At 31.9% G+C, this 13962-nt stretch overlaps 2 protein-coding genes across 2 annotated transcripts in view; one reads left to right on the top strand and one right to left on the bottom strand.

The window, feature by feature from the left end:
• Positions 1 to 13962, bottom strand: part of shi (dynamin-1 shibire) — a 159459-nt gene that overhangs the window by 138633 nt on the left and 6864 nt on the right. The gene's annotated exons all lie outside the window — the stretch shown is intronic.
• The window catches only part of LOC105150520 (1-Acylglycerol-3-phosphate O-acyltransferase 2), a 144343-nt gene continuing 137523 nt past the window's right edge, over positions 7143 to 13962 (top strand). Inside the window, exon 1 of the mRNA XM_011063660.2 lies at positions 7143 to 7294. Coding sequence (XP_011061962.1) covers positions 7284 to 7294 — 11 coding nt within the window. The 5' untranslated portion in view covers positions 7143 to 7283. The remainder of the gene's footprint in view (positions 7295 to 13962) is intronic.

Genomic DNA, 13962 nt, shown 5'->3' with positions numbered 1-13962 from the left:
CAAAAGAGTTTCCTTGATATGGTGAATCATTATGGAAAATTTATTCCTCACCTACACCAGTTAAAGCATTCTTTGGAAGAACTTATTCGTAAAAATCGCCTTTGAGTTTGGAGCCAACCACATGACTCAGCATTGGAACAAATAAAGAAGGTTATGCTGAGCCCTCTTCTAAAACATTACGATTCATAAATTCTAGTGACAGCAGCCGTTTGTGCTACTAGAATCGGTGCCGTTCTCCTGCAACGTGACTCCAACAATCACGAACGTGCAGTTTTCCATATGGCTCAGAGTCTCACTAGCGCTCAACGCAACTATTCCTAGTTGAAGAAAGAGGCACTCGCACTCATCACAGCTGTCGAGCGATTCCATAAGTTTGTCTAGGGAAGAAGATTTGTACTACAAACGGACCACAAATCTCTCGTGACGCTACTACAAACGACACTAAGGGACTCAAACTAACAACTGCAGCCCGCCTTAAACAGTGCAATACGATTACTAGATTATGATTTTAAAATCGAATATATACGTACTCAGGATTTTGGCCAAGCAGACGCACTCTCTCGTTTAATTAATAATTTCCATCGCGATAATGCCGAAGAACTTCAAGTAGTTTGCATCCATGATGTCGAAACAGAGCTCCTTCAGATCAAAAATTTGTCAATCGACTTCTTCGGTAAAGAACTTTGATACAAACTGAAGCTAGCAATCAAGGAGTCCCCCATCCCTCATTCTACGTTCTGTTTTTCAGGCCATCAAACAAGGCCTAAATATTGAAAGACCTAAATATCATCGACGATATGCTATTTCTAGGCGACAGAGTCGTCATCCCTGACGAACTCAGACCGGCGATCTTAGCCATCCTCACAAAGGTCACCCTGGAATACGTAGAACTAAACAACTCGCTATGTGTATTGGCCAAAAATGACAGAAGACATCGAACGTCCCATTTACCCTTGCGCCGTGAATCAGAAACTTCCAGTAAAGGTGTATCGCTGAATCCGTAGCCCACTCCTACACGCCCTATGGAATGCGTACACCTAGACTACGCTGGTCCAGTCGACGGCCAATATCTGCTTATTTTCATGGATGCATTTTCCAAATTCATTGATATCACTATCATTGATACTACTACGTAGGCTGCTGGAAAAGTTTCTGCAAACAATATAAAAAAAACATGTAAAATTCGGTAAATGACTTTATTGTTTTTCGAAATATTCGTCTTTAAGATCGACATTTTTGCATACGCTCGAACCAATTTTCGAAGCATTTTTTCCACTCTGAGGCTGTAATCTCAGAAATCAGTGTACGAAATATTTCAACAGCTGCTTCAGGCGACTCAAATCATTCACCACGCATCTTCTTTTTAATGTTTGAGAACAAAAAGAAGTTATTAGGTAATAAATCAGGTGAATAGGGACAATGAATCATCAATTCGACATTTTTATTGGATAAAAAATCAATGGTTTGACGTGCTGTGTGACAGCTAGCATTGTTATGATGAAGGATAATGCGACGATTTCGGTTTGTTCTACACAATTCATTTATGATTTCTCGCAAACAAATTGTTCTATAATCAATATTTACAGTCCTTCGATCCTCTAAAGCCACGGTCACATGTCCGGTATAACTGAAGAAACAAGCAATCATTTGCTTGACAGCACTGCGTGAACGAACAACTTTTGTTGGTTTCGATTCATTTTGAAATACGCAAACAATGGATTGTTGTTTACTTTCGGGCTCATAGGAATAGATCCATGTTTCGTCCCCAGTAACGATGTTGTAGACCAAATTTCACCGACCTCGGTTGAATTTCTTGAGCATTTCTTTGCTCCATTTAACACGAGCCTGTTTTTGAGCTTTGATCAAATTGTGTGGGATCCAACGACTGCAAAGTGATCATGCAAAATCGTATGTATTGCTTTCGTGTCAATACCTAAGGATGCCTGAATCTCGCGGTATGTCATATGCCGGTCTCGCTCAATCATTTCACGCCCAGCATCAACATTAGTGGCAACAACAGAAGTGAATGGACGATCTTCATGGAATTTGTCACAAAGAAAGGTATGTCCACGCTGGAATTGGCAAACCAATTATAAACAGTCCTATTGGATGGTGCTTCATCCCCAAAAGCCAAAGTCGATCGATGCATTTCGGAGTTAGATTACATTTGTAATCGTAAAAAATCATTACCCGAAAATTTTCACGTGAAATTTCCATTTTCTCACAAAATAACTTCTTTTAAAATACTATGCAAACAAAACTAGTTGGCTCGGGTACTGAATTACGACTGAATTATAGGTTAAAAATGTCTAATTTTACGGATATGATAGTAGCAGAACGTTGGCGCCACTAGAAGTATTAGATTGCAGAAACTTTTCTAGCAGCCTATGTATATCGGCTAATCGTACTGTCGAGAATTCTTTTGCAGGTACGGACCTTCAGACGTGTTTGTCTCAGACCATAGAACGCAGTTCACCTCAGAAACCTTCGCCACCCTTTGCAGAGAAATGCAGATCTCTCACTTACTTTCCCTGGTCAACCATCCACAATCTAATGACCAGGCCGAAAGGTTAGTGGATATCATAAAGAGAGCAATCGCTAAAAACCCATCCAACTGGAAGCAGCGGCTGTACGATTTTCTTTACAGCTATCGTTACGCACCTTGCTCAAATGCCTTCGAGGATAAAACTCCAGCCGACCTTTTTTTTGGACGCCATATGAATTCTCTGTTTACCAAGTGGCTCCTGAAACATAACACTCCGAATCCGACTTCAGCGGAACCCTCAATTAAACATGTCGAAGCAATTTTCGAAGCATCACGGTGCTTAACCACGCCACTTAATGGCGGGAGATAGAGTAATAGTATTAACACATAAGGACAGAAGGGAAAAAGATATTATTATCAAGGCCACATCAAATACCAACTACTCAGTACGCCTCGATGATGGCAAGATCATCGACCGACATATTAATCACATCTGGAAAAGGGGATCCCTCACTTCTGTACCCTATGTGCCAAGATGACAGCTGGACATTCTATCAGCCCCATCCGCTACAAATCTCTCCCGAGACACTTTCCCGCGCGGAGACGGATCATTGACCAGAAGCCTCCTCCATAGCTCCAACTACAGCCGATCAAAGTCAGGAACTTCCACCAGATCATCCGACTCCGATCAGGCCCATTCGACACCGAATGGCCACCAGAAGACTTGTACTGGATCCGTCAGCCAAAAGTTACTCCCAATGGTGACTTTCTTGAGGAGGAAGATGTTGGGTACTTCGGCCGAGACACAGATGACGCTGCCGTCATGCTCTCTGCCCGCACCCGAGCGTGTGCATCTCGATACGTGGTATATTTATCTCAGTAAACGATTTATCATACAAAACCCGCGTTATATTGCATCGTGCATCCCATCGCCTTTTTCCTTGTCTTCATGTACGCAACAGTTACGTTGCCTTTATCCGCTCGTGTAAAAAGTATGTCTTTGTTATTATTATAACACTGTGTCGTTAACTTCAGCATCTTATTAATTTTTCTATCATGAATATTTAAATGTGAATCGTTATGGAGAAACTGATAGAATTCAGGAATGGCGATGTTTCTAATTTTCGATATCAATCTTAAGTTATTGGAACAGCTTTCAATATCCTTGATGAATTCCCTGATTGATTTTTTCCTAAGTGAATTTAAGTCTATCATGCTGTTCATTAAGTGAATTTAAAATTTGAGTGATCCTATTTTTAGATGCAATCATAAAGACATATCTAAAATAGAAACTCAAAATTGTAAAGAATTTAACACTCTCTCTTCCAAATCCTCCATGACAATGTCAGAAATGATAGGCATTTTTATTTTAGATATGTTGATGTCTTTATGTTGATAATGTTTTTATGATTGCACCTAAAGATAAGGTCACTCAAATTTTAAATTCATTTAATGAACAGCATGATAGACTTAAATTCGCTATTGAATATGAGGAAGACCATTGTCTGAATTTTTTGAATCTATCGGTCAACAATAAAGACAATACTATTATTTTAGATATTATTGATATCATAAAAAGACATTCTCAGACAGGTATTTATCTATTCGGATCATCCCACATGTCATAAGATAGGGATATGTAGTTTAATTGATAGAGCGATCTTATTGTCAAATTCTACAACAAAAAAATTCCATAACAAGAAAATAGAATTTATAATAGAGATTTCGAAAGGTAACGGTTATTCTGGAATGATTTTTCATTATATTAATAAAAGGATTAAAAGTTTGACTTGTAAAAAAATTCACGATGGTTAATAACAGTTTAGATTACGTTGACTCTGATGAGTTTTGAGAGAGATAATGGTTTTTCCATATATCTAGATCTATTTCTAATAAAATAAATTTACTAAGTCTATTAATAGAGTAATATATATATCCATAAACATGATTGGCTATAGGTGCGTAAACAAGCTTAATAAATTTATCAAAGTTCATAAAGACAAAAATCAACATGATAAAAATAATAATGTCATACATAAAGTAAATTGTAATAACTGCGATGCATCGTATGTTGGCCAAACGAAGACAATTGCAGATAAGAATTAAAGAACATCGCAATAATAAAATTAGACTAGTCCAAATATTCAATAATCTCGGAACATATCATGAAAAATAATCATAACTTTAATTGGGAAAAAATTAGTATTCTTGATTTTGAAAAGAATTATCGTAAAAGAAATATTTCTGAAATGATACATATTAAAGAAGAAAAAAAAACAGTTTAAGTTTAATGAAAGATGCTGAATTATTGGATAACTCTTATTTTAACATATTTGACGATATATAGAAACATGAATGGTTATAGGAACAAACTTGTTTTTACATTCGATTTTATTGATTTACTTTTATTTGACCTACACATCAGTTAATTTTCAAACGAGCAACAGTATTTTTAATGTATTTAATCGGATCTTTGATTGAGAATTTGATTACAATATATATTTTATATAAATTACCGTAAGTTATTATTTGATTCTGTACCTCTTTTTCACACTAATAATATATTATTTTAATAAATCTATTTGTTCTGCAGAATATCATAAAAAATTCATAACTAATGAATTCTCAAATTCGTTGATATAAGTCATTTGATATAAGTCTGTAACAAACTGGATTCTCGAGCTCAACCGAGGAATTTGGCAAAACTATTTTATCGATGAACATAATTAATCTACTGTTGACTGAAGTATCCAAATATTTCTATCTTATTGTCATCTGTCATGATACTTATTGATGTTTGAATTTTTTTATACATTGATACCTTACTGACGTGTTTTAAATTTTCATTGTATCCGTTATTCATTTAATTGGTTAATTTAAGAATGTATTTCTGCGTTTTAACGCTATGGAAGACTTTGTAAACCGTAACGTTTGTTGATTATATTATTAGGTGTTGGAATTAATTCGTAGCGTTTTACAAGTGATGGGAAGTACTTTCATTAATGTATTTTTTAATGCTCATGTGAAATAAATAACATTCTTTCATTAAAAAACGCTACGAATTAATTCCAACACCTAATAATTTAAAGTTAATTTAATTATAGCTCGAAATAAGCCATGACATTGTGTTAATTTTTATTCAAACAATTCATAGGTTTATGTGCAATTTTGAAATCAAATTTTTGTGTAAATAATTTTAAATTTTTCTGATATTTTATTAAAATAAGGAATATGAATTAAAATAAGAAATAATGAAATACTTTTTTGTAATATCTGTGGAATTCGAGTTGACCACATCATATTTTTTGATATTATCAAAATTATTTTGAAAGACAAAGATTTTATCCTGTTATTAATTATTGAAAAAAGGAATTCCAAGGGGTATCTATTATTTTGAAATGTATTAATTAGACATATATTTTTCTCATGAAATTTAGGATGAGGAAGGAATAGAATTCTGTCAAACTGTTTGATGACAACGCCTTTTTTGTGTTCTATATAGGATGATTTGAATTGAAATTCAAGTATCTACCAGAATTAGTAGACTTTTTGTAATTGTCAAAAATAATTCTTTCCTCCTCTATTAACATTTTTACATTCAGAAAATTTATTTCTCTATCATCGCTATATTCAAGTGAAGTTAATTAATAGTATTTCTTTCATGGTATGAATTGAATGAGCAAAGAATTGTATTAATTTGATTTTTTGAAGCTGGACAATATCAAGAATGATAATACATAGCGATAATAGATTTAAGCCACCTCTAATTTTTCAAATTTATTATATATTGAATATATGACAATTAAAAGACTAGGTACATAGTCTAAACTAAAAAAACTTTAAATAAGTTTTTTAGGATTCTGAAAAAAAAATGTAACAGGTACAGTAAATATTTTTATATTTTTTATTTTACAATTAAACTTATAAAACTTTCATTTATTTGCTTGTCATTTTAACAACAAGACTGTTATTAAAATAAAAACAAAGATACAATTATACGTCAAAAATAAAACAAACCTTTCTGTAATTGCACTACTGTTGGAATATCTAATTGTAAGTAGAAATATAGAATAATTTTAAATATTTCAGTAAGAAGCTAGATTTTAAAATATAAAACAAGAAATTATGTAAAAAAAATACTGGAATTTTTAATCTACATTGTTTTCTATTTTTTGGTCACTACATCAAATCTTTAGGAATCCAAATATTGAAAACGGATTTTAGCATCAATTAGATTTTAGATTTAGTGAACAGTCATGTTATTATTCTATCAGCGATTTATATTCTCGATGAGAATATTGAAAGAATATTGTTTTATATTATACATTAATGTGGAAAACATGAATAAAACTTATTTGTGCATAAAACTATAAAAAAACAAATTTTGTCAAAATTATCAATAAATTACCATTTTACCATAATTTTACCAAAAGTAATTGTCAAATTGAATTTGACGACAATTTTATATTTCTAATTAGGCTGCATTTCATAAAACATTCCATTTTTCCTTGTATAACATTTGGTGAACAATAAGGGTAAAATCACATCATGCACATCATGTGTTTTACGGTATGCAACCTAACATACCAAATCACAAGTGCGTACATAGATTTAAATATGACGCCAATCCCCACTGTTCATCACGTGACTCTCTGTAGTTCGCAGTATCCGAGGACAGAACTTAGCGGCGCTACGAAAATGATTGTCTCTTTTGCCAAGAGTAAATTTATACTCCCTATGTTTGATAGTTGTCTTTTATCAATCGCGGTGAATGCTACGTGTCTAAGTGAATAACATCATGTTCAAGACGTGAGTAATGTGTAATAATGTGTACGATATTCCTCTCTGGGCCATTAAATCTCGCTCGATTATTATACATTTATCAATTTACAAAAAAGAAATATATTTTTATTTTAATTACTTTGAATTATTTTTAATTAGAGATAAGGTATTTCTTCTATGTGAATTTTTTAATATTAAAAACAATATGTCGTATGCAAAATTTTATCAACACTTTAGGTTGCCGAAATAATTGAAGTTTAATATACCAAAATGGATTTTTTTTACGATATTTGACAATCTATTGTAAGAAAAATTAAGGATATTTTACAATTCTGATTAAAAGATCATGAAATATATTGTTCATTTTCTATGAAACATATTTTTTTTATTATGACTATCTTAATTACTTTTTAGCAAGATTGATAAAATTATGTTTTAAAATAAAATAAATGATTATAAAACATAAAATGATTATGTTTTAAACATATGGTCTGTTTTCTGTTCCTGCGCTAGACTATTTTAAAACTCTCTTTCTCGCTTTAAACAAATATCAAACATATATCTAACTCACTTTAAGTTCCAAAAGTATACACTAGTTCAGTCACAAAAAACAGACTTATGTTTTAAACTGTTTAAAACATGCTTAATCGATGTTTTTAATACGTTTTAAACATGTTCTTTTATAATAAAAAGTTTAAAGCATATATAAAGCATTAAAAATATGTTAAAAAAAAACGTTTTATTCTTAAGAATGTTTTATTCTTAAGAAACATTATCTTTTATCAACCCTGTTTTTTTAGTAATGTTGTGTAAGATTTAAATACAATGTTTTTCTAAGACAATTTTTTACTTATGACGATAAAATATAGCAAATCAGGGTCGATTGACATAAGTTTATTACAAAGTTAATAACTTAATTAGTATATAGCAAAACATTCTCTTCTTTATAGATGTTGATATGTGTGTCTCTGTAGATTGTTGATATAATATATTAAATTGTTGTGTAAAATAATTTAATTGCCCCAAAAACATTGTGTATATTACAAAATTTAAGAAAATGACATTGATATAAATTTAATAATATTTTAAATTTTTTAATATTTTTTTATTAATTTATGGCATTATTAAACGTGATTTCTTTATAATCATAGAAATTATACATCTTAGATAATGTTTACTGTAGTCAATTAATTATTATTGTAACAAAGTGTGTGAATATACATACTTCTTTTATGAACAATGATTATGTAAGATTGACCAAAATAAGTCGAAAATAATAAATAATTAATTTTAATCTCTTTAGATCGACATTCTTCTAGAGAATGGTTCATATTCAGAATGCACTTTTATAAATATGCGTTTTGAATACTGTCAATATATTTACGAATATAATTATTTCTCATAGGTGGGTAAATATACCGAATGAGAGACTACTTCAATGACCTTGACCTTAAATTAGTTGTCAAGATCATGACCTCCAACAGATTTTCCAACCCGTCGCTCGCTATTCGTTAAAAAATTATTAACTAAAAAAAGATTTAAAAAATAATGTTTTATTTCTGCCACATATAATATTAAAAACTAGTTTGTATCCTCCTCTGCTTACGTAATGGCTTTTTACACAAAGCAAGGTCCATCCCACCTCCCTTCTGCTTCGAGGTGTTCGATTTTCTACACAGAGCAAGATTCATCCTCATGAAAAGTCGTTACGTCCGTAAGCAGGAGTGAAGTGAGGTGGAACGTGGAAAAAGTCATAGTTCATATGTTTCTAGGCAGATGAGAAGGTGAAATGGAAGTTGCTTTGCGTGGAAAGTTGTATGCCCTGAGGCAGAGGGGAAGGATGGATGGATCTCACTTCATAAGATAATATTTAATGTTGTATATACAGGGTGTCCCGCAATTATTGATAAAACGTTCTTATGTATATACATACAATGAGACACACACATATGCCTGCGCGCGTGTAATATATGTGTGTATTATATATATATGTGTGTAATCTATATATGTGTAATATATGTTTAATATATACAGGATGTCTGATAAATTTTGACAAAGCGCTCGTGTGCAGAGCTAAACTGAGTCGAAAAATTTTCTATTCCATTTTGCAATTTTTGTTTTCGCAATAGTTAACAAGATATTAATTATTAAAAATGTCAAATATTGATCTTGAAGAATTTTTTACTCAAATACTATCAACTTTACAGAAAAACTGCAAGAGACAAAAATCATTAATTTTTTTTCATAAAGTTCTGAGAATTTTTTCAGAATTTTTTCAGAATTTTTTAATACTGTATTTTCTCATGTTGGTAAAAATAAGAACTTCAGTATTAAATAGTTGACAAAAAATTCTAAAAAAATTCTTAGAGTTCTATAAAAAGGAAATAAATAATTTTTATCTCTTGCAGTTTTTCTGTAAAATTGATAGTATTTGAGTAAAAAATTGAAGACCAATATTTGATAATTTTTAGTAATTAATATCTTCTTAATTATTGCGAAAATTGAAAAATGGTACAGAACTTTTCGACTCAGTTTAGTCCGCTCTATCTACAAAAGCGGTTGGCAAAAACTTACGGGACACCCTGTATATTACACACACATATATAATACACATATATATATTCACGAACGCACGCGTTTCATTGCATGTATATTGATAGCCAAACTAGAAATTATAAGTAGAAAGTGTAATTACTAAAGTAATATTGTATGATTTCATCGTTATAGACAAAAAATTAGCTATCTCAGAAAAATTCTGTATTTAAATTTGTTATAACTAAAACTCAAAAGTAGATAAGATATTGAAATATATTTTATGGACAACGCATTTATAATTTCGATTAGAATTTCAAGATAATTTTATTTATAATAAAGTCAAATATCGCAAAAGAGTTATTTTTCATAAACATCAATTATTTAACAAAAATTTAATTGGAAAAATTTAACTTGTATAATATTGCATGTGTTTTTAGCATTGAAAAATCTATTAGGTGTTGGAATTAATTCGTAGCGTTTTACAAGAGATGGCACAAGCAGTACACTATTTCGTTGTTACCTATAGTTCTGTATACATTGTAAACATCTATCATAGGACGTCATTTGCCGTACATAACCTTTCTTGAAATCATAAATAACAATACTGTATAATTCATTGAATATGTCAAAATTTGTGCCAGATAAAGTGTTTTTGCGGGGAGTTTTGCTTCATTATTTTAATATGAACAAAAGTGCAGATGAAGCTCATCGTATTTTAGTGGATGTGTATAGTGAACATGCTCTGGCTGAGCAAACGTGTAGGAAGTGGTTTGCACGTTTTAAAGCTGGTGATTTCGACTTGGATGACAAGGAGCGACCTGGTCAGCCGAAAAAATTTGAAGATAACGATTTGCAGGCACTGCTCAATGAAAACTCATGTCAAACACTTAAAGAATTATCTACGTCATTGGAAGTTGACTTCTCAACAATAGGAAAACGTCTTAAAAGTTTGGGCATGATCCAGAAGGAAGGACATTGGGTCCCATATGAATTGAAACCAAGGGATATTGAGAGACGTTTTCTCACGTGCGAACTGCTGCTTCAACGGCAGAAAAGAAACGGTTTTTTGCATCGGATTGTTACCGGTGACGAAAAGTGGATCCATTATGACAATCCAAAGCGCAGAAAGTCATGGGTTAAGCCCGGCGAACCATCAACATCAGTGGCAAAGCCCAATATCCATGGCTCAAAGCTCCTGCTCTGTATTTGGTGGGATCAGAAGGGTGTCATATACTACGAACTGCTAAAACCGCATGAAACCGTTACTGGAGATCTCTACCGACGGCAACTGATGCGCTTGAGCCGTGCATTGAAGCAAAAACGGTCGGAATACTTCGAAAGACACGATAAAGTCATCTTGCTGCACGACAATGCTCGCCCACACGTTGCAAAACCGGTAAAAACATACCTGGAAACACTTAAATGGGAAGTGCTACCGCACCCGCCGTATTCTCCTGATATTGCACCTAGCGACTACCACTTGTTTCGATCATTAGCTCATAGCTTGTGCGAGCAGAAGTTCACATCTTACGAAGATTGTACAAAATGGTTCGATTCCTGGATTTCATCTAAAGATGAACAGTTCTTCCGACGCGGTATTCATTCACTGCCCGAAAGATGGTCAAAAGTAGTAGAAAGTGATGGGAAGTACTTTCATTAATGTATTTTTTAATGCTCATGTGAAATAAATAACATTCTTTCATTAAAAAAACGCTACGAATTAATTCCAACACCTAATATAAAAAACAAACTTTGGTTGGTATTCAATTCCTAGCACGAAATATTACGGCAATATTGCAGCAATATTACTTGGAAAGATATTTGTATCAATATTACAATATTACAATATTACAATATTTTATAATATATTGCTACATTGTAACAATATTGCTATGTCCACTAAAATAAAATATAATATTGCTATTACATTTTCATTGCTTAACATGACATTATAAAATTCACACGGTAAACTTATGATTAAAAAATATTATTCGGTAGAAAGCATACCTGAAAGGACTTTGGGATCTCTAGAATACTTTGGGATCTCTAGGATACTCGATTCAATGTTTCTTGTAGGATAACTTATTATGAAATAAGTCGGAATGGATTTCTGATTGGAATTATTTCGTTTTCCCTTAAAAACGCAATAGAAATGTAGGAAATAATTAAATAATTCCGATCGGAATCCACTTCGAATAATTCCATATACAGGGTTGGCCATATTCGACGGAAAGATGTTTTTTTTTTCAATCATGGGAAACGTCGTTACTCGATCTAACATCTCTGTCAAAAGTTAGTGTTGCCAGATCTTTTCGTCGAATATGGCCAACCCTGTACATACTGGATGCTTACTTCTTCTTACGAGACGCGCGTTTATCTCCTGACGGAGCCGCATATTTACCCCTTGAAGTATTACAGCAATGTATTACAATATCTTCTATAAAATATTAAAATTATTATATTAAGAATCTCTTTATTTTTAGACCGCATATATGAGAACACAATCAATATTAGAAATTAAAATACTTATAACGATCGAAGCTGGATCTTCATTGCTAAAATAATTCACAATCTTGAATTATTATATATTCATATACCACATATGTACTTGCATATATACCTTATCGTACTCGAACTGCGCGCCGAATTGTTTTTCCGGACTAAACGCAATTAAACTACTCTAGTAATTGCGAATTAAATTGACAAGCAATTTCAATAAATTGATGCTATAATTAAGCATCATATTATAAAGATCCTAGCAAACGAGAATGGATTAAAATAAATTGAAATGAATTCAGATTTTCAGAAATATTGATTCACGAATGTTAAAATAAATGCTTCTCAATCCTGAATGCATTTTTATTCATTTATAGGAATTGCATGGAGCATATCTCCATGCCTTTCAATCTAAAAATAATATTAGCTTTTTCTGTGCAAAAACACACAATTGTGAATACTGTTCAATTCAAAATTTTGAATAGGAAATGCACTTTTTTAATTCAATTGCATCCAATTGAATCTAATTGAATCCAATTGAATCCAATTAAATTCAAAAAAGTATTCGCTATTAAAATACGCATTCGGATAGAAAAAAAATTTCAACCCATTTTAATCCATTCTCGTTTGCTGGGATATATGTTGAAAAACTGTTAATAAAAATTTATTGCGAAAAATATTATCTCGGTCGGGAGTCAAACCCGGATCTCTCTGTACTCCGTACGAGTGTCTTAAATAGAGATCTTAAAAAAAGAGACTCGCCAACTCGTCATATGACGATGGGTGATTCTGATTGGCTGGGGTATGGACATTTGTGCTCCATAAAGATGTATTATAACCTCAACCTATTCTGATAGAATATGTGTGCGCGTGTTACATGTTGGAGCATTTTGTTGCCTATTATTTTGACTATTTTTGGTAAGTTAATTTATCACATCTATATAAAAAATTATGAGAAAAAGCAATGTATTTGTATATATTGTCACGAATAAACTTTAAATTAAAACGCTTACGTATATGACACTGTTTTTATTTTATCAAAAGCATTTGGATAAGAAAGAACGCGCAAGTTTGTTGTGCTTCACCACCTTAAATGGATAATTGCACTTTAATTAAATTTTTGAATAGGCTTACTTATGTAATTTAGAATTAAATTTCATATTGATAAGGACCTAAAAAGAAGGATTGAAACTTTTATGATTTCTTTTATTATTCACACGAGGATAAAGACATTTATGTGCACCCGATCAGCTGGTTTTGGCTCTGATTGGATCTTTTTTTTATATATATTTTATTAATTGATTCGAGCCTCTTTTCATTGGTTTGCTTTGAATTAATAAACGCTTTATTATTAAAAATAAATAGCACGAAAGTTAGAGGTACCTATTTCATTAATAATGTAATTCTCTTGTCGTAGATTTGGATTTGATATATTTTGGCGATGTCACATATTTGTTGTGTAGTCAAATGTTTTAATAAATCCGGTGAAGGATACACATTGATCAGATTTCCCAAGGAAGACCAATATCGAAATGTATGAGTAGATGCTACTTTGAGCGAGAATGCATCAAGATCCTTGGATAATTTAAGATTGCAAAAAGTGAGTATTTATCGTAATAATGCTATGTAGAATCCAAATAAAAATAAAAATAAGTTTAAAAAGT

This window comes from Acromyrmex echinatior, chromosome 3 (assembly GCF_024713525.1).
Source record: "Acromyrmex echinatior isolate Ae372 chromosome 3, ASM2471352v2, whole genome shotgun sequence".
In the NCBI taxonomy this organism is placed as follows: Eukaryota; Metazoa; Arthropoda; class Insecta; order Hymenoptera; family Formicidae; genus Acromyrmex; species Acromyrmex echinatior.
This window is presented reverse-complemented; position numbering and strand designations above follow the sequence as displayed.